General features: G+C 52.3%; 1 protein-coding gene across 3 annotated transcripts in view; it reads left to right on the forward strand.

Moving 5' to 3' along the window:
- Window positions 1–21,393, forward strand: part of MPRIP (myosin phosphatase Rho interacting protein) — a 73,739-nt gene that overhangs the window by 49,582 nt on the left and 2,764 nt on the right. Inside the window, exons 14-23 of one of the 3 annotated variants that reach the window (XM_058849461.1) lie at window positions 3,921–4,506; window positions 5,387–5,503; window positions 8,460–12,326; window positions 14,969–15,116; window positions 15,725–15,842; window positions 16,758–16,917; window positions 17,007–17,126; window positions 17,636–17,722; window positions 18,378–18,540; window positions 18,871–18,956. In XM_058849461.1, the coding sequence (XP_058705444.1) occupies window positions 3,921–4,506; window positions 5,387–5,503; window positions 8,460–12,326; window positions 14,969–15,116; window positions 15,725–15,842; window positions 16,758–16,917; window positions 17,007–17,126; window positions 17,636–17,722; window positions 18,378–18,540; window positions 18,871–18,956 (5,452 nt within the window). Of the gene's footprint in view, window positions 1–3,920; window positions 4,507–5,386; window positions 5,504–8,459; window positions 12,327–14,968; window positions 15,117–15,724; window positions 15,843–16,757; window positions 16,918–17,006; window positions 17,127–17,635; window positions 17,723–18,377; window positions 18,541–18,870; window positions 18,957–20,031; window positions 20,094–21,393 lie in introns of all 3 variants that reach the window. The other 2 variants (XM_058849460.1, XM_058849463.1) reach the window with 2 other exon arrangements.

Below are 21,393 nucleotides of genomic sequence, written 5' to 3' on the forward strand. Positions count from 1 at the left end.
TGGCTACTGTTCAGTGTGAGCTGCCCTGCCCCTCTATGGGTCACAGCAGCAGGAGCCCAGGGTTCAGTTTAGAAACTGTTTGGCTCTGATCTATTTTAAACTCCAGCCAGGAAATCGTCTTCCCTCCTCTTCTGATTTTCCAGAAAGCTGCTGCAGCTCATCCCCTTAAGCTGTAGTAATGCTGGTGTCTCTTTCTGCGTCAGTGCCAGAGGAAGGGGACCTGCTGCGTCACAGAGTACCTTCTGTGGGCGCTTCTGGCTGTGTGTACAGGGTGTTTGGCCTCCTCACAGCTGTCTGTGCTGGCCACACTTGTACAGGCCACCTCTTACAGGCTGCGTGGACATGGCTGCACCACTAACTCCATCTCCTGTCCTTATTGTAGCTGCAGCCAGCAGATTTTTGCCAGGTTTGTCCCTGTGTTGATGGAATGGCTCTTCTCACCCAGTGCTGTTGACCTGGAGATGCTCCAGCCTCTCCTTCCCCATCCTGCTTAGCCCTCAGCTACTGTTTTCCCAGCCCTGCCCGAGCTCTGGTGGATCTCACAGGGGTCTCGGGGAAGCCGCCTCTCTCCTTACTCCTGTGTATGTTTGATTTCCATGCAATCCCAGGAAAAACTTCTCTTTGAAACTATCCGTGCTGAAGCCCAGGTTGGAAAACTGTGTTCTCTCCTGTATTAACGTTCTGTGGTTTGTATATCTCGTGATTCACTGCATGCTCCTCCTTTTCTGCACCTCGGATGGGAAGTCCTGCAGTTTCCATTTATTTTTCTTTCTTTTCTTCCCCCCTTTCTTTTTTTTTTTTTTAATTTTTTTTTCCTTTAAATAAAAGCCAGAGAGAAGGGAAGAAGCAACCTGGTCTTGACCCTTGATTTCCCCCCACTGGTATCTTCCGATGTGACTAGATACGAAGATGAAGACCAAGGAAATTTGAGGGGACCTCTCTGCCTTTAAAGAGCCAGATGTATTTATGGTTGCTCACAGGTTACTGCAGCACGATAGCCCTGTGCTCACTGTCTGCACCTGCTCCGAGCCCACACAAAGTGGTTTCACTTGGCTTTCTCTCTGAGAGGGTCCAGGCGCAGGTCCTGGTTGGGCAGGAACTTGTTCTGCTGCACAAACAGATCTTGAACCAGTCCTGAGCTGGGAAAAGTGAATGATGTGTGTGCTTCTGTCGTTTCCCACCGAGCTGGTGTCGGATGGGGTAGAGGCTGGCGTGGGTTAGGAGTCTTGTGCTGTGTGTGGAGCGGGGCTGTGTTCACTGGTGCCTGTCTGGCAGCCCTGTGCAGCAGTGTGGGCAGTGTGCAGCAGCCCATCCCACCTGGCTTTGGGATGTCACTGCATTCCTCAGCCGGGAAGCAGCGGGTGAAGGGGGCTGCTGGAAGGCTGAAGGACAGACTGCCCAAGGCTCAGTGTGGAGGGGTGCCAGGCACAGTGTGGCCGGGGGCAGGCGGGGTGCTGTGCTCGGTGTGCCAGGAGGGCAGCGGTGCTCACCCACCCCCGGGGATGGTTCCACCCCACACACCCCTGCAGCCCTTGGCCGTGTCTCATTAACCTGCTGCCGTGGCTCCACCCAGCCAAAGCTCCTTGTCTTGGTTTCTTGAGCCCTAATGATGGTTTACATTGCTGCATGTGTCAGCTCCTGGCATGGGGAACAAATGCTGCACTGCTCCCTGCCCTCAGCAGTGCCCTGCAGTCTGCAGAGGCACTAATTACAGTCCGCTAATGATGATGGGGCAGATAGAAAATACCCCCATGAACCAAAGGGGCTGCTTCAGAACTGGATACATGTTGAGCTCACAGCCCTTGTGAGGCTGGATTCCCCAGTGCTCCCCAGTTCCCTGCAACCTTTGTGCCCTTGCTGCCGCATCGTGCTCAGCGTGCAGCTTGCACCACTTCCACACCCACCCCTATTTAAAAATGCCTTTTTATTTTGACCTATAAATACCACTTGGAGGCAAAGACCACTCCCTTCTTGTGTGATATGAATTAATTTTTCTGTGGTGGAGGAGATGTGAAATGGTTGAGCAGAATTAATAGCCATGGGGCACTTGCAGGAGATGAAATGAGAAACTTTGGGTCAACCTTCTGAGTGTCTTCATTCCCAGCAGCTGTCTGTTCCCTGACCCACATCCCTTGCCCTTAGGAAAGGAGCAGAGGAGAAATGAGCTCATGAGAGATGTCACCTCTAGAAATGCCAAGATTCTCCCACGTGGGATTTAAAGAGACAAAATTTCTGTGTCCCAACACCATATGGCAGGCCCCAGGACCCTCATTTCTTTCCTGTCACTCCTCTCCATTTTAAGAGTCAATCTCATCCCTGCTTTACTTCAAAATGCAGCTGTAATGACTAACTGACTCCAGATTGAGAGCCCGGCTTTGGAGTCATGCAGTATCATGGGTGAGGAGCAGTGACATTTTGTTGTCGTGCCTTCTGGGTTTATTTTATTAGCTGCAAGTGACAGCACTGAAGAAGGAATTATCTCTGAGCTGGTTTTAGCCTGTAACTGCTAGAGTCTCTCAAAACCCAGCTCTACTGAGTGTGTGGTTTGCTGCTGGATGACAGTGCATCGGAAGATACTAGCCCATGCAGAGCCATCTCTTCTGCTCCATCCTTTGTTTTGGGCGTGTGCACATCCATGAGGTTCTTGGCTGGGGGCTGGGGTGTGTTTCTCAGGTGGGAGAAGCCGTGATGCTGCTGCTGCTGCTGCTGCTGCTGTTCCTGATCACGGCAGTCCCCATGCATGTGGTCCCGTGGGTCAGAGCTTGTAGTGAAGGGCCCAGTGAGCTGCTTTCCAGCTCTTGCAGAAAGCTTGTCGAGTCTCTGCTGGAGGCTGGGGATGCTGTGGTTGTGCTGGAAGCAGGGAGAGACAGGAGTCAGCAGGACTGTGCCTTGGGAGGCAGCTTTTGGAGCTTTGGGTAGCAAAGAGAGTTCAGCAAGTGCCCACTACTCCCTTGGGACAGGCTTCCTCCACAGACTTAGCATACTGCTGTTTTCTGGTTTAATTTTGATCTGCATGTTACAGGGCTGGCATGTCTGTATTTAAAAAGCTAATACTGCATTGTGGATTATAGGTTAGAAATGGTATTGCCTTCCTGTATTAACTTCCCCTGCTTGATGAGTGTCTCCCCCCTCAACCCACCACCCTCTAACTCAGCATTAAAAATAATTCCTTGCTTGAGAAATTGGCATTTTCAGTGATTTCTGTGGTGTGTTGAGTAACGTGCTCTCCTTGCTGCACTCACCCCTGCCCGTGTCAGGGGGCTGCCCAGTGCCAGGGGGGCTGGGTGCCCTGCGGAGGTCTGTGCCTTCAGTGCAGATAGTGGCACAGAGAAGTTATGGACCCATTAATACTTTTCCAAGCTGAAGGGGAACCTTACCCTTGTTTCCCAAGACTCTCAGAGCTGCTCTGTGCTTCTCTGCCCCACACCTCTGAAGCCAGCCTGGCTTTGGTGGGATTGGTGGCATCTTTCCCACAAGCACATGACTGTGGCCGTGCCAGCCGGGGAGTGCATGGAGCCTCACAGCCGGGGGGCTGGAGGAGCTGTTGGAGCCTCTGACAGCACAGTTTGGGGTCGCTGCCTCAGCCATGGGTTGCTGCTTGGTCATGGTCACTGGCCCCAGTGTGGCTGCTGAGGAGGAACAAGGTTGGGATCAGCCGCTCTCCGTGTGCCAGGGTGTCCCAGGAGCAGCTGGGAACGCTTGCACCAAGGCTTTGCACACCAGCACAGCCTGGGGAAGGGCAGCAACAGCTCCTGCACCCGAGGGCCGAGGGGAGACGGAGGGGCAGGGGGCACCCACGTGGCATTGGCTTGGGCTTCCAGCAGCCCTTTTCCACCCGGCTCTTTGAGGCATGCATGGGAGCGCCTGGCTGTCTCCAGCACCCACTGACACTTTCCTTCACCCTCTCTCTGTCCTCGCAGCTCGCTGCCGGAAGAGAAAAGCAAAACAAGTTCTTCCTTCGAGACCGGTCCAAAGCCGAGCGAGAAGCCGGATGTGGAACAAGCCGAGCTGGACACGGAGCAGAAGCGGAGCCGTGCCCGGGAACGCCGACGAGAAGGACGGTCCAAGACCTTTGACTGGGCTGAATTTCGCCCCATTCAGCAGGCCCTGGTGCAGGAGCGTGCAAACGCTGCAGACTCCTCCAGCAGCAGCTCGGCCGCCTTCCCCAGGGACACCGGAGCCGCCGACGCCGACCCGGGAGAGCTGGAGCGGGAGCGGGCCCGGCGGCGGGAGGAGCGGCGCAAACGCTTCGAGATGATCGATGCCGTGGATGGGGCAGGGTCAGAAGAGGCACTGAGGATGGAGGTGGACAGGATCCTGCCCGTCCCAGCAGACATCAAACCACAGAACGTCCACGTGGAGATTGAGCAGCGCTGGCACCAGGTGGAGACCACCCCTCTGCGGGAAGAGAAGCAGATCCCCATCACACCCCTGCACCTCGCCCACACCGAGGAACGGGAAGAGGGGCTGACGAAGCAGCACCTGACCACGCTGCTGGAGAAGGAGGTAAAGGGGTGTGTATGGTGCAGGCTGCCTGCCAGAATGGCCTTCAGGCCACTGAGGTGACTGTAGGGAGCCTGAGATAGGCTTAAAAATAGCCATAAATATTTCTCCTTCATAACAGCAGCTAGTAGGGATGCTATAGGTTCCTTGGAGCTGGCATTAGATCTGCATCCATTCCTGTTCAGCCCTGCCAGCTGCAGAAAGGGCTGTTCTTATAGCCTGGTACTTTCCTACCCCTCCCAGCCAACACAGCCTGATTTGTGGTGGTTGTAGCCAGCCTGTCTCTGACAAAATGGGTACAATCAAGGTGTTTCAATCAGACTACAAATTCAAGCTCCTAATCTTCTGTGTCTCTGCAGCTGTGGAGATTTGTGTCTGCAGTTACAAACTGCCTTGAGTTGCAGCACACACCACAAAGGCTCACTTTTTGTGGAGCCTACATAAAATAGCTTTTAAGATTTTTGGAAAAGAATGGAGGAGACTCAGCTCACTTGGAAGAGTTCCGTGCCTGGGGTAACAAAGGTTGTTGTGAGTCGGAATTAAGGTGTATTAGTGGGAATGAAAGGGGTAACCTTTTCTTATGGAGTAACCAGGAATATCACCAAGCTGAACTGGGCTAGGATTTGCCAGGGTCGTGCCTGGAATGAGCTGGTACCGTTCATCCTTTGCTGCAGTGAGCTTTACTAATTACACTATTGCATAAATAAGTTCTTTCAGAGGGGAGGGATTTTGAAAAATGAAATCCAGGTCCCAGAGCAGAGCAGAGCAGCAGTGCCATCAAAAGCTCCGTTAATTCTGCTCTGTGTCCCCTCCGAGTCACTTGTTCCTTATGGCTGATCCTCTGCCCACTCCCTGGACCCTGTCTCTGTTCGTGTCCCTCCAGCTGGAGCAGAAGCAGAAGGAGGCCCTGGAGCTCCTGGAGCAGAACCGGCACCTGCAGGATCAGCTGAAAGTGGCTCTGGGCCGGGAGCAGAGCGCCCGGGAGGGCTACGTGTTGCAGGTAGGAGAGCAGGGAGGAGAGGGAGATCCATCTTTCTTCCCTGTGCCCGAGGGATCCCTGGTGGGCTTCCGTCTGCGGTGTTCGTGGGGACATCCTGGGTGACCACCACTGAGCTCCGAGAGATTCGACCTTCTTGCAAATGTGGCTAATTCTGTAGCATTACCAGAGTCATCTGCTTATGGAAACCTCTGATCTGGGATGGAATAGAAGGTTAGCATTCCCAAAACAGAGCCAGACAGAACAGGACCTCAGCAAAGTCCACCTCTGATCCATCCCATACTGTGTTTGCCTTTGCAACAGCTGTTTCCCCCTTTCTGTGCCCCAGATATTCCCCTCAGGCGGTGGGGTGTACACAAAGCTTTCCAAGCATCTTAAAGCTCACCAGTCACTCCTGGCTGTGGATTTTGTGTTACATGGGCAAACACAGGACACTCAGATGTATCTCCTGAGCACGTTCCTTACAGCCAGAGTGGGATTTTCACTGGAATGACCTGTTGCCTCAGATCACTTTGGTGATTTCTGCCGTCACTAAATTTCTTAGCGAAGCCTAGAAATGAGTTTTGGAGGATCTGGCAAAAGAGACAAGATGGTCTTTGGGGAAACCTTTCCTCCCCTTGTCCATACAAAGCAGGTTTTTCCGAGCGTTTCCTCTGGGAACATCCATGCCTGGAGGAAGTCATGGCACCTACAGGGCAGCTTCTGGCTGCTCTCAGGGGTCCATAGTCTTGTTTTGTGCAGGGGCAGCATTTTGACCTGCTCAAATCTACGTGACCAAACTGGCTGTGGATCAAAGTCAACGTGTGTGGCAGCACGCTGCACTCCCGTGGCAGCAAATCCAGTGTCGATGCCAAACCTTGCATCCTTATTTCTCACAGGAAAATTTTCCCTGAAGAAGTTGCACAGGCAGTGGAGCCAGCCCAGGGAGGGGGACATCTTGCCTTCCTTGCCCATGAGCTCCCAGGAGGAGCAATTAATTCATTTCTGAAGTCTCCGAGCTGACAGTGCCTGCTTGGAGGAGTTCCATTTTCACTTGGCAGAGCTGGAAGAGTAACTAACTCCCACTTCCCTGGGGCAGAGGTGTCTGACCTCCCTTTGCCTGGAGCCTGGAAAAATCAGGGAATGAGGATAAAAGCTGGATGCTGAATCCACCATCAGATTGAAGTTGGCCACAGTGCCTCGATACGAGGAGGGGTGGCAAGAGGGGAAGCCCTGCAGAGAGGCTGAGCTGCAGTGAGAAGTGACCCAAACTTGGACCTGGAAGTTGGAGAGGGTTTTTGGAAAGGTTGGAGGCTTTTGCCAGCTCCAGTCTAATTGTTCTGGGGATTTCCCTTGTGTTTTCTGGGAGCCAGAGGGATTAAAGTCCTATTGTAGAAGGCAATAACCCCACCAAACCCTGCTGGGGTGGAGGGAGTGGAGCTGCTGGGTGAATTCTGCAGCCCCAGACTGCAGACAAACATCACAGCATTTTCTTGGACAAACCCTCTGAATTTCATGTGCCCCCCCACCTTCCATCATGCCTGATTCTGGGGAGGTTCCTGCATTGTCTATGAGGAGTGCTGATGGAGAAGCCTGACTGCTGCCAAGCCCTTCCCTCCTGAGCTGCCTGGGAGGCACCAACCCCTCCTTGGCAGCCTGACCAGCCCCACACGGACCCCCAGGCACCGCCTGTTCTGTGAGGCAGTGCTGAGCCACCCCTCCAAATGCATGTGCCGTGCACCGAAGCCTCTCTGGCCTCGTGTAACCCCTCTCTTGCTCTGAGCTTACTTGGGATGGGACACCCTTAACCTTGATCCCTACTGGGAGGAACACCAGGAGCTCCTGCTCCTGGCAAATGGGCTGGAGCCATCCCCCAGCTCTGGCCACGGTGGGTGGGAGGGGGCACGTACTAACCTGTCCTGGGCGGATGTTCTTGCATGTTTTTGGTGTAAAGCATGAAATTTAACTTAACGTAACTGAGTGTCACATCTGTGGGCTTTCCTTAATCAGCAACCAGAGTACAGCAAGGCAGGCCAAATTCCTAGGCTTAACGCTGTGCTTCTCTCGCCTCTTCCTGTCTGTGTATTTTATTTTTTTTTTAAGATACATAATTTCTGTCGCCTTTTGCATGACGCTTTCTGTGAGTTTTCTCTTTGCATGCTCCATTGCTTTGGTTTGAATCTCACAAAGGTTGGTTTCTTTCATTTTTACATTCTCATCACACCTTTTCCTTCCCTCCATTTGTCGGGCTTTTTATTTTGTCCTTTGTTGGTTTATTTTGCAGGTAGATAAATTAGATCCTCCCTAGCCTTAAGCTTTAGCATAACAGCATCTCTCTAATGCGATGAGCAGCCACTCAGTCCTGTTTGGCAGGCACAGAAATGACATCGCCACCACAATGGCTGGCCGGTCGCCCTGTGCTTGGGTGGGATGTGATGTCATTTGCTGTCACCTCACTTTCTGTTGTTGCTTTTGGTTGGTAGGACTGTGTTACCTGAACTGTGCACTTTTTGTTTCACAACCAAACAAACAAACTCGCTAAAAAAAAACAACAAACCAGTTCCTTTCTCCTCCACCTTGTTCCATCTCCTCCTCATCCTTGGCATTTTTCTTTTGTCTGTCTGTCTCCGTTTTACTGCCGGTGTTTCTTTTTCATTGTTTTTTTGATTCTGTTTGAGTTTGGGTTTATTTTTTTTTTTTCCATTTAGCCTGTTACTGTACAGCTGTTTTGATGTCGTGGTCAGTGTTTTCTGTTACTGGAAAGCAGTTGTCGCTCATTTAAAAAAAAAAAAAAAAGCAAATAAAAAAAGCTGGTTAAACAAACCAAATTGTGCCAAGAACAAATCATCCCAATTGGAGCAGTGGGTAGCAGCCAAGTCGCTGCGAGGAGCTTTTCCATGGCCTGCCTGGCCAGAGGTGTGACACTCAGAAGGGAGAGCCAAGAGTGTTACTAATCTAGTATTTAATCAATTTTTTTAAGACCGAGGTGGCCGCCTCGCCATCAGGTGCCTGGCAGAGGCTCCACAAAGTCAACCAAGACCTCCAAAGCGAGCTGGAAGCCCAATGCCAGCGTCAAGAGGTGATCAATCAGCAGATTCAGTCGCTGAAGCGCAGCTACGCCGAGGCCAAGGACGTGATCCGGCACCACGAGGCCGAGATTCAGAGCCTGCAGGCGAGGCTCAGTAACGCGGCGGCCGAGCTCGCCATCAAGGAGCAGACCCTGGCCAAGCTCAAGAGCGACCTGAGGAGCGAGAAGGAGAAAGCCAAAGAGCAGCTGGAGGAGTGGCAGCACGGCGAGGCCGCGCTCAGCTCCCAGCTGAAGGCCAGCGAGCAGAAGCTGAAGAGCGCGGAGGCTCTGCTGCTGGAGAAGACCCAGGAGCTGCGGGACCTGGAGATGCAGCAGGCTCTGCAGCGGGACCACCAGAAGGAAGTGCAGCGGCTCCAGGACAGGATCGCAGACCTCAGCGGGCAGCTGAATGCCAGCGAGCAGGCGCGGGTCCTCATGGAGGAGAAGCTGCAGAAGAACTATGAGGCTTTGCTGGAGAGCTGTGAGAGGGAGAAGCAGGTTTTGATACGGAGCCTGAAGGAGGTGGAGGACAAAGCCAATGAGTACGAGAACCAGCTGCAGAACAGCGAGCAGCAGATGGAGATTCTGCAGAAGGAGAAGTTGAGCGCCAAGTTCGAAGGCAGCGAGCTCGTCCACCAGCTGGAGGAGCAGCTGGCCATGAAGGAGGCCAGCATCCAAAAACTTGCAGAGCACATCAAGGAGCTCGAAAGAGAGAGGGATCAGATCAAGTGCCGGTTCCAAGAGCTCATGAATCAGGTGGCCGAGTCGGATAACGAAGTTGCGAAGCTACAAGCAAAGTTGAAAATGGAAGAGACCAACTACCACAATCTGGAGCAGTCGTTCGAGGAGGTGTCAGATCAGTTCCGGGGGGTGCAGGAGGTCCTGAAAGAGAAAGAAGAAGAGCTGAGACACGTTAAGGAAATGCACTTGAGAATTGTGGAGAAGAAAGATCAAGATCTCAGTGAGGCTTTGGTTAAAATGGTTGCGTTAGATAGCAGTTTAGAGGAGACTAAAGTAAAGCTAAAGGCCAAGGAGGAGGCTTTAAAGAAATTAGCTAGTGTGGGCACAGGGCCATGTGCTGAGGAGGCAGAAGACCTTGGCCCCAGTCTTGAGGCTGACGAAAGTCATCCATCCCAACTGGGGCAGGCTCTGCAAACTCAGGATGTCCTCCCAGCTCTGAATTATGCACTGAAGGAGGAGGAGGAGGAGGAGGTTCTTGAGACCAGTCAGAGGCAAGCGGAGGAATTTGGCTCCCCATCTAAAGTTGTAGAGCTCCAGGACCAAGAGTTGATTCAGAAAGCCTTAGCAAAGCCTGATGTAGGAATCATGGGGGCCAAGAGGCAAAGGATCCGTTTTTCAAGCATCCAGTGTCAAAAATACATCCATCCAGATGGATCAGAGAAAAACTGGACCAGCAGTACGTCTTCAGACACAAGCCAGGACAGATCTCTGTCTGAAGAAAGCATGTCCTCAGAGCCAGCTCTGGGTTACCCCTCATCAGGGACGAGCGATTCTGAGACTTATCTGTCCATCATCCATTCCCTGGAAACCAAACTGTATATTACAGAGGAAAAGCTCAAAGATGTGACAATGAAGCTTGAAAGCCAGCACGGCCATAACCAGGAGACACTCATCGCCCTCCACCATCAGTGGGCCAGCACGGAGTCCCAGCTGCGGGAACAGCTTCAGACCAGCCTGTCCCAAGTCAATGCTTTGATCTCACAGCTGGAGAGTGAGAGGCAGGAAAAGTTCAAGCTGATAGAAAGTCACGTCAGCGAGCTGGGAGGTTTCCAGATGAAAAACGATCAAGCGCTGACTTGCTTAGAGAAGTGCAGGGAGCAGCTAAGATCCTTGCCCAAATCAGACAAGGAAAAAGAGGGTGATTTGTTCCTTGTTACTCTGTCCAGCATGGAAACAACTTTATCAAACGCAATCCAAGCCTTGAGCGGGGCGCCAGTCCCATCAGAGTATCAGCAGAGCGAAAGCCTCACCACGGAGAGCCCCGCTCCTGAAGGAGGGGATTTGGGGGAAGAGGAGCACATCCCCAAGGAGCAGCAAGCAGATGTGTTTGACACCGGCCAGCTGAGGTGGCTTTCTGAGAGGGTGGCATTTGAGGCCTCTCTCATCAACCAAATAGCAGAGTCTTTGAAAAATGCAAGTTCTGAGATAGCCCAGCTTCTGAGAGAGATCCAGGGAACGACCGAGGTGGTTTTGTTGGAGCCAGCAAGTGTTTCTCATACAGCCAATGATTTGGCCAGTGTCCTGTCTAAAAAGCTGCTGCTGGAGGGGGAGTTCTGGAGCCAGGTAGAGGAGCTGAGAGCACACTTGAGCACTAGAGAAGGAGAAGCTGAGGGTAAAACAGAAACAAATTTGGGCTTTTCCCCATGTTTTCTCAGTGCTGTAGCAGATGCTACATTGATCAAGGCAGAACTTGGGTTTGTTGCAGAGAAAATGAGAGAATCTTTTCATCAGAGGTTAAAAACAATCGAAGAAGAGCTCCATAATACCAAAACAGCTCTCCAGCAGCACAAATGCATGTTGGAGGAGATCATCAAAGCGTACAGGACTCCTGAGCTTGACAGAGTTATGCACCAGATTTCTGAAGCACTTGAAATACAAAAAGATGCTTCGGAAAGAACCCAGATCTCTTGGGATGGGAGCCGTCTCCAAATGGTGCCGTGCCAGGAATTAGCCAAGGTAGAGGAGACTGGCAGCGCACCAGACTGTAGTAGTGAAGCTCTTGTTTCCATTCAGGAAGATCTTGCCCAGCAACTGAAGGACAAATCCAATGTTCTGAAGGAGATATCTGTTGCCTTACTCTCTCTGCCTCCCGAGGAGGCCATGAGAGACTGTCAGAAGCTCCTGAAGATATCCCAGAGTCTTTCCTACCATTCGTGCATGGGAGACCTGGAGCGGTATTCGTCTTTGTTAGTCCACGATGCCATTGTTCAGGCTCAGGTTTGTTACGCCGCTTGCAAAGTCCGGCTGGAGCACGAGAGGGAGATGAAGTCCTACAAGGAGTCCTTGCAGAGCATGGATGCGCTGTGCCAGGAGCGCGTGAAGACGGTGTCTCTCCTGCGGGACGAGTATGAGGAGCTGCTCAGGAAGCAGCAGGGCGAGTACAGCGAGGTGATCGCCGTGCTGGAGAGGGAGAACGCTGACCTCAAGGCAAAGGTGTCCCAGCTGGACAACCAGCGGAGGCTCTTGGAGGAGGAAGGGCATGAACACAGCAAGAGCTTGAGCGAGCTGCAGGGGCGGTACGAGGAGGAGATCCGGAACGTGATAGAGCAGCTCAACAGGACAGAGGATGCCCTGAAGGCTGAGAGGATGGATGGGCTCAACCAGCTGGACGCCGTTGTCCGCGACAAGCAGAACATGGAGCGGTGTCACCTGGAGCAGATGCAAACTCTGGAGGAAAAGTTCCAGGCAAAGATCAAGGAGCTGCAGGTCATCCACGGCGAGGAGCTGCAGGCGCTGCAGGAGCACTACAGCCAGAACCTGCAGCGCCTGCAAGAGACCCTCGATGAGTACCAGAGGCAGCACCCAGAGGTGTCTCCCGCGGTGACCCGAGGCGCTGGGGACACCTGGGCAGCCGGTGAGGCTGGTGGCACCGGGCAGGACCCCGGCAGCGACCCGGACTCCATGCACGGCCTGAGGGAACGCATCCAGGAGCTGGAGGCCCAGATGAATGTCATGAGGGATGAGCTGGAGAACAAACATCTGGAGGCGAACGCTTCCACTTTGAGGGAAAAATACCAGAAAGACTTTGAAAACCTAAAGGTCTTGATATGTTTAACACTTTCTGCTTTCTGCTGCTGAGCGTGCGGGAGGGCGCATGCAGTCCTAGGGTCTGTTTGCCGAACCAAGGGCCATCCCCTAAAAGAGCTAGCATGCTGAAACAAGCCCCAAAGTATTAGCCAGGCTTCTGTAAAGCATGATGTTTCCTTTTTACTCCTTGCTGGGGTATTCTAAATGCATTGCTGAGGGCTTGGGAGGGTGGATTTCTGGAGGTGATCTTTGTGTGGAGAAGGGGAGAGAGAGTTCCAAAGTAGCTCAATAACATCACGCTCTCCTTCAACACAAAAACCTCAGTGTTTCTCCTTGTACCCAACACAGATATTTTGTTTGTGACTTCCCTTTAAAAGCATTCCTCAGCTCTGTCTTTTCCAGTCTGATCAAATCTCCAGTCTGTCTCTGCTGCCTTCAAAAATGCAGGATGAAATGGAAACTTGATGCTCTCAAAATGTATGTTCCTAGGGAAAGTAGCTGCAAACAGATGCCAAATTCTGTAGCAAAGCAGAGCTCCTCTGCAGGAGGCTGTGAGGACCATGCTGGTGTTGGACACAGTAATTCTGTATACAACAAAGAGTGCACAGTTACGGAACACCCAGGTGAGGTTCAGAGAAACTCACTGGCAATGAAATGCCACCATTCAAATTGCCCCACCAGTCAGACTGGCTATAAAACTGGTTTGAGATCATCCAGCATCTTAAAAAAAAAATGGGTTTGGTGGTTTGCTTTTCCTAGGAGAGCATTCCCAGTTCAGAAGTGAGTTTAGGGTTGTAGAGGACTCTGGCAGCACCAAGGGAGGCTGCCGGGTTGAAGGGGAAGCCAAAAGGGCAGTGATGCAGGGATTGGAAACCTGCCCAAACTAGAGGTTTAAGTGTGCTCCATTCTTCTCTTAAGAACCTGATGGAGAATATGACATCAGTAGTGTAAGAGTAACTCTTCAACCTGGAGAAGACCCCAGGAAGACCTTGGAGCCCTTTCCATTGCTTAGAGGGGCTCTGAGAGAGCTGAAAGGGACTTTTGACAAAGGCATGAATTGACAGGACAAGGGGGAATGGCCTTTAGATGAAGGATGGTAGATTTAGATTTAATATTAGGAAGGAATTCATTCTGGTGAGGGTGGTGAGGCCCTGGCACAGGTGGCCCCAAGAAGCTGTGGCTGACCCATCTTTGGAAGTGTCCAAGGCCAGATTCAAAGCTTGGAGCAACCTGGGATAGTGGAAGGGCTCCTTGCCCATGGCAGGGGTTGGAATAGGATGGACTTTAAGGTCCCTTACAACCCAAACCATTCTGTGATTCTATGAGATACTGAATTGTATATGTGGATTTATGGCAATGCATTTACAATACATTAAATAGTGAATCTACAGCCAGACCTGTGGCAGAGTATGCACCTTTTTCTTCCAAAATTAGAGGTGTTTCAGGAGTTGGACTTGATGATCCTTGTGGATCTCTTCCAACTCAGCATATTCTGTGATTCTGGGTGTAATGAAGAATCCTGCAGGGCTGCTCTGTGCCACAGCCAAGTCCAGGCAGGTTCTGGCACTGAGTAAGGAGTTTAAAAAAACAAATAAACAAACAAGGCTGGGAAAGTGAAAAATGCCTCGAGATTAAAAATTAAATGGGAGGGAAAAAACCACCAAGCTGAAAATTGGGAATGAGGATTAGGTGTAGGTAACACAGCATTAGCCAAGAAATTGATGCTGATGGGTATATGTTAGTGAGGATCAGTGGTGTTGGACTGTCCTGAGCACTTTTGCCACTGGGGGAGTGAATCTGTCCCCCTAAAATTTCCCATGGGGTCCCAGAGGTCTCTAGGTGACAGTTCTCACTTTCCACAGAAAACACTGGTGTTAATCAAGGTGAGCTCAGTTGAAATCGGGGAATAAAGCCAGCCTGTGTCGTTAAGGGGAAAAGCCCTGTGCAGTGTTTGGCATCAGGTTTGTCCCAAGCTGCCTGATGGGGCTCAGCACCTTGTCCCCACTGTGTGCCTCTTCTTCCCTCGTGGCTTGGGCCTGCCTGTGGCTTTGCTGGTCCTGTCTGTGCCCTGCAGCCGTGTGTCCATCCAGGATCCCGATATGCTTGGGCTGGCAGCTGAGCTGGGAACAGGCGTTCGCATTTGTCTGCTGCAAAGGCAGGAGTGGGGGCTGTGCCAGGGGCAGAAGGACCAGGCAGGAATTCAGGACCTCACCCCTGGTGAATCCCAACTCCCCAAATTGCTCCTGGCCCAAGTTCTTTCCTAGTAATTCAATTAGCAAGTAATTTTCCCTGCAGCATTTGTAGCAATATTCGGTTGGGAGTTGAGATCCTGTTGCTGTTAAGTCATCTTCTTTCCACTCAGAGGCTGGAAAAAACAGGCATTGAAAAGAACAGAAGGGGCACAGAAGGTTTTTTTGGTTGTTTTTTTGGACATATGTTTTCAATCCCCAACTGGGTCTGCCCTGTGTATCCCTTCACAGGACAAGCCCTGACCTTTGCGAGGTCCATCCTGCTCCATGGCTGGGGAAGCAGAAGATCCCTGCTGGACCTGGGGAGCTGAGCTGCCCCTTGGTGTGTGGCTCCTGGTGGGCTCCCCACCGCTGTGGCACCGGCCCTGTGAACTTGGGCCGACCCTTTCCCCTCTCCCTTTGCAGGCAACATGTGAGAGAGGCTTTGCAGCCATGGAGGAGACACACCAGAAGAAGATCGAGGACCTGCAGCGGCAGCACCAGCGGGAGCTGGAGAAGCTGCGGGAGGAGAAGGATCGCCTGCTGGCAGAGGAAACGGCTGCCACCATCTCAGGTACCAGAGGGTCCCCATGGTGGGGTGGGTCAGTGGTGATGGGGACATGGGGGTGGTGTTGGCTGCATTGAGGAGCAGAGCAGGGATGGGATGAGGGCTGGGTGGGCTGCACAGGGAGATGGGAATGGGCTTGTGGGAAAGATGTTTTAGATGGAGGGCTATCTCCTGGTCATCCAGGTTTGGTGCCCATTTCCTGGTCCTTCTCCAGGGTAGATACCCCTCTTTGGCTGTTACACGGTCTGATCTGTTTTCCATTCCAACTCCAAAGGGCATTAGTCATTCCTGTTGTCAAATGATTGCCAATTCCGCACTGAATTCATTTGTCAGGGGCACAGGGAATTTTAAAACACTGGAGTTCAGTGGCTCTGCATTAGGAGTCCCACAGTCCAGGAAACAATGTGTGAAGTGGACAATCATTTGGACTCTGTTAAAAAGTGGGATTTCCAGAAGCCCCTTTACAGCTGGGGCACAGACTGAAGGGGGCCGTGAAGCAGTGGGAGATTTGCAGGGATGTCTTTGGTTTTGCTCCTTTAAGAAATGAACAAAACCTCAAAAACCCACCCGTGTGTGGAGGGTGCTGGGTGCTAACACTGTGCTGGCCCTCACAGCCATCGAAGCCATGAAGAACGCGCACCGGGAGGAGCTGGAGCGGGAGCTGGAGAAGTCCCAGCGCTCCCAGATCAGCAGCGTCAACGCCGACATCGAGGCCCTCCGAAGGCAGTACCTGTAAGACCATCACTGTCCTCTGTTGCCATCTTGCACGGAGATCATGTGTGGGAGACCCTTCTCTCCCATTTCGTTCTGGCAATGAGTTTGGGGTTATTTCAGGGTCCTCTTCCCTTGGTCCTGATTCAGCTGCATCCATCAGAGCCTCCTGGTTGCCCATGGTCTTCCAGGCTCCAGATCGATGTCCCCACATTACCCAGAATAGCTGCTTTATGGTCCCCAGAAGTAGCAGATGAGCAGCCAGTACCCTGCAGCAGGGTCATTCAGATGTGAGGAGGAAGCTCTGAGCTTTCCATGGCAAGGCTGTCCTCCCGTGGGGACTGAGCAGGGCAGCCTGTCAGCTTTATCAACCTTGATACATCTGTATAAGCTGGGGAGGTGTGCAAATACAGCTGGTCTCAGGTGTCCAGAGCAAACTTAGAATCCTGGAATGGTTTGGGTTGGAAGGGACCTTAAAACTCATCTCATTCCAGCCCCTTGCCTTGGGCAGGGACACCTTCCACTATCCCAGGTTGCCCCAAGCCCCGTCCAAGCTGGCCTTGAACACTTTCAGAGATGGGGAAGCCACAGGTTCTGTGGGCAGCCTGTGCCAGGGCCTCCCCACCCTCACAGGAAGGAATTTCTCATAGGTAGATTTTGATAGATCTCAGCTCAGTTATTTGGAAACCTGAGAAAGTTCTACCACTTAACCTCTGAGAGAATGACCTCCTGTCCCCTTTAGAGCCCAAGCATGGCTCTGCCAGGAGATGGAAGTTGACTTGCTCTGGGCTTGGTTTTTTTTCCCAAAGGGAAACACAATCCTCATTATCTGTGCTTATCTCCCTGATGGGTTGTCCTGGGATGCTGAAGGAAGAATGGGCATGGGGATGTGTGTGTGTGTGTGGAGAGGGCACTACCCCCATGTGTGTTCTGCAGGGAGGAGCTGCAGTCAGTGCAGCGGGAGCTGGAGGTGCTTTCGGAGCAGTATTCCCAGAAGTGTTTGGAGAACGCCCACCTGGCGCAGGCGCTGGAGGCTGAGAGGCAGGCCCTCCGCCAGTGCCAGCGGGAGAACCAGGAGCTCAACGCCCACAACCAGGTGAGGGTCCCTGTCCTGGTGACAATGGGCTCCATGCTGAGCTGTGGCCATGCTCTCCCTTCCCACAACGGCTCTCCTCCTCTTCCCAGGAGCTGAATAACCGCCTGGCTGCGGAGATCACGCGACTGCGGACCCTGCTGACCGGGGAGGGCGGGGGAGAGGCTGCTGGGTCGCCTCTCACGCAGGGCAAGGACGCCTACGAGCTGGAGGTGAGTTCTGCAGGGAGGCACATGGTGGGGCACAAGTGCTGCCTACCCTGGGAGCGTGTCACAGCTTGGGAACGTGTCACAGCCCAGGAGGTGTCACAGCCCAGGAGGTGTTGTAGCCATCTGTCCCCTAGTCACCTCTCATGGCTGGTCAGCACTGTTGTCATGGGCTGCATGAGGCCAGGAGGTTCTGGTGTCCTGATCTTCTTACCACATCGTGCCAGACACTCACTCTTCCTTCTGCAGCCCCTGCTTGTCCCAGGGATCCAATCCATGCAGAGCACTGGGGACAGAAACTGGCGTGTGCAGGGACCATACCAGCACTGCAAGCTTGGGCAAGTTCCCAAGAGAACCTGGAGGAGTTTTCTTGTGAGAAGCAGAAGAGTGCACCAGAGGCCTTGTTGTGCTGGCATGGGGCTGAGTCTCCAGCCCTGTACTTGATTACCACTGAGTACAGCAGGTGTAAAACTGTATCTGCTCGGGTGCAAAAATGCTGTTTTTTGTTCCCACAGGTCCTGCTGCGGGTCAAAGAATCTGAAATCCAGTACCTGAAGCAGGAGATCAGCTCCCTCAAGGACGAGCTGCAGACAGCACTGAGGGTAATGCCAGGGGTGGTTCTGCAAATCCTCTTGCTGTGCTCTGCTCCTGAGTGTCTGTGCTTAGATTCCAGCCCATTTACACCCAGATTTGAAACCATATTTAATTTTTCCCCTGAATGTAATTCCGTCCCCATTTTGGTGTCATCAGTAAAGCACTTCATGTATCAACTTAAGACTTACCCCACAAAGGAGACAGTGTGGGAAAACATCCCCTTCAGCGTGATTTCCCCATTTACTGTCACATCAGATCAGATTTAAATGGCACAAACAATCAGTGTTAGAGATCTGCCCAGCCTCGCAGCGGTGGAACTGGTTTGCTCTGGACAAGCCAAGGCCATTTCTGGGAATTCTGCTTGAATTCTGTCTCTTGGCTAAAATGAAAAGCCACAAACAACCCTGTAGCTGAGGGGCTGCACGCATGGGCAGCACCGTGTGCTGGCCCTTGGCTCTCAGCTCTCCGCCTGTCTCCATTCCCGCAGTCCCGGATCGCTGTTGGAAGCAGCTCCGAGGGCGTGTGTTGCCCTGGCCAAGCCTCTTTCCCGCTGCCGGCGCTTCTTCCGTCGGCATTTGCCAAGCTCCTCTTCAGTGCATCCACAAACCCCTCGGCTCCAGCTGTCTGTCTGGCTCCATCGGGTTGTTCTTGTTCCCTTGCCAGGATAAGAAATACGCCAGCGACAAGTACAAAGACATCTACACGGAGCTGAGCATCGTCAAGGCCAAGGCAGACTGTGATATCAGCAGGTTGAAAGAGCAGCTGAAAGCAGCCACAGAAGCTCAGGGAGAGAAATCCCCTGTGAACACCACTGTATCGGGATATGGTCAGTCCTCCTCCAGCAGCTCTAAGCAGTCCTGGGTGTCCCGAGCTAACACGGGAATCCTAGAGTACAAACCCTTGTGCAGTAATGGGTCTGAGTGTAGGACTTGGCCTTCCAACCCAAAGCTGATGAGCTTTGAAAGCCTTGTGAGATTTTGCATCAGGAAAACCTCGTGATGCAGGGATGCCCAAAAGCCCCCTCTGCCCTTGGGGCAGCGCTAAGAGCCGGGCTCATCGGGGCACTTTCCTGGGCTGGGAGGGCAAAGCCCCAGCCCTGTCCTTGCAGGAAGGCAGTGGGCACCAGGCTAATCCCACTTCTTTTGCTTCTTCCCAGATATTATGAAATCAAAAAGCAACCCTGATTTCTTGAAGAAAGACAGATCCAGTGTTAGCCGGCAACTAAGGAATATCAGGTCAAAGGTGAGCTCAGATGTCCTGCCCAGTGGGATGGGAATGAGGAATGCCCAGCATTTCTCTTTGGTGGGGACCCCAAGTGGGAAGAAATGGGCAAGAGAACAAAACTAAGAATTTCCCAGCCACTAGTGCTAGCCTGGATATTTTTTTACTGCAAAAGGACTGACTGTGCAGCCAGGCAGGGTCTGCTCCCCAGCTCTGGACCCTGCTCAGATGGAGGCATGAAGCCGCTCCCTGGTTGGAAAAAAGGCTGAAGTTTGCCTTGTTCTTTGGTCTTTCACAGGAGGACTATCCCAGTATCTGCTCCCTCTTTTCAGCTGAAATATAGGTGGAAATGTGTACATCATTCTACTTTTAGTGTTCATCACTGCAAGATTTTTTTGTCTTCATGTGTATCAGCAGTGCCTGAGTCCTGGGCATATGTGACACACGCTTTGCTCTTGTGTTAACATAGTGCAGATGGCCCTGTGCTTCTGTGGTCCTTCTGTGCTTGCTGTTGGTCCCAAAGCCCAGTGATGCTGTGCTAAGCTCTCCTTGGCAGCCAGCTACATCATGTGGGACCACAGGGATAAGGAAGGGCAAATAATGCTGATCAGGAGTCAGCATTAAACACAGGGCAGCTGGGAGGAAGCTCAGCATGAGCAAACCTGCTTTGCCTCTCACCTGGTGTCTCGTGCTGATGTTTGAAGTGGTTGGACCCTTGCAGGGCAGGCAAAATACTCTGAGCTCAGTGCCCACAAGGGGAAACACTCGGAGCTCTGTGAGCAGCAGCTCCTCAGCTCGGGGTGTCTGCACTGCACCCAGTGAACAGAGGGAGACTTCTGCACATTTTGGGGCAGCCCAGACCTTCTGGGCCACTCTGATGTTGTGTTTCCTTTTACCACTTCAACTCAGATCACTTTCTGTGTAGTCCCCATGTGTGTTGCTTGGTGGGGAAGGAGAGGAGAGGAAGCAGGGGCTGTGCCAGGGAGTCGCTGTGGGACGGGAGGGCTGGGGCTGCGCCAGCGCAAATTCATTTGGGATTTATAAGCTTCTTTTGTTTTTGTTTTTTTTTGTTTTATTTTGCTTTTTCCTTCAACAGTCCGTTATTGAGCAGGTCTCATGGGATAACTGAAATGAACCCGAGTCCAGGTTCCCTGCCACGTAGGTAAACACACCGGCACCCGCCCAGCGCCGCAGCCACCACGGGAGCGGCCCAACCTCTGCATGCACTGCTCACACCTCCCTGCCAAACCAGAGCCCTCCTTCTCTTAATGACTGACTGACTGACTGATGGGTTTATTCACTGCTAACTCTTCTCTTGAGCAAAGGGGAGGGGAGAAGTTAGTGTACCCAAGATCCATGTGAAACGCAGTCTGTCTGCCTCTTCCCTGGGAATGTGGATTTTTGTCTTTCTCCTCTTCCCACCCTCACCAACACAGCTTGTCCTGGAGAGGATTTGGACATGGTGGGGCACGTTTTCCTGTTTACTGTGTTGGGAGCGTGGGACACTGAGTGTGCATGCCTGAATGACTCTGCATGCCTCAGACTAAACTCCAGCACCGTCCAGGTCTCGTAGGAAAACACCTGTTTTGCTGTTAGCCAGGTGCAGGAATAGTCAGGGATGCTTTTAAGTGTGCTTCCCATAACAGCCCAGAGCATAGAAAATGGTGTCAGCCACCTCAGCTGCAGAGGGAATATCCTGGACTGCCCTAATTTCCTTTACCCACAGTTGCTGCTTTTCCAGGTTGATCCATGCCTGAGCAAGAATCTTCCTTGCCCAGTAACCTTCTCCTCCTGCTCTCCATCCCTGAGCCTCTAAGGCTTCCAAGCTCATCCAGCAAAAGGAGGGAGCTGATAAGAAATAGGGCTGACTCTAATGAGCCAGATACCTCCATTACCTGGAGCAATAATGAATTTCCTGGCCCAAGGCAAAGACTGAGGTGGGAGCACCTGCAGAGGCAGGTTAGGAGAGGGGAGCTCCCAGCACGCTGGGTGGAGAGCCCCAGGAAGTCTGTTGGAAAATCCCTTTATCACAGATATCATCCTGTATTAGTCTCACTTCATCAGGCTCTCCTCATCAGCAACTGAAATGGTTGTGGGACTGCCTGGGGGCTGAATTTGCTGGAATTTGTGCCATCAGGCAGAACAGTCTGATGATTCCTGGTGTCTCTTTCCATCCACTGAGAAATCAAATGCGAGAACTGGAATGCACGAGCTGCTCCCATTTAAAGAGGCCCAAAGTAAACTTCCTTTAGGAAGTGTGTGCTCAGAACTCTCCCAGGAGGCTCTGCTGCCCGTTGGAAAGAGAGCACACAGCATTTGGAAATTCAGTCCAATTTAGTGCTTTCATTTCCATGCTGCCTGGCAAAGCCCTTCTGTGTTTGTGGGCCTGTGGGAGGAAAAACATTTCCAGAAATACAGTAACCATGGGAATCTGCACGGCCTTGGGGCAAGTTTAGCA

This window comes from Poecile atricapillus, chromosome 14, assembly GCF_030490865.1.
Source record: "Poecile atricapillus isolate bPoeAtr1 chromosome 14, bPoeAtr1.hap1, whole genome shotgun sequence".
In the NCBI taxonomy this organism is placed as follows: Eukaryota; Metazoa; Chordata; class Aves; order Passeriformes; family Paridae; genus Poecile; species Poecile atricapillus.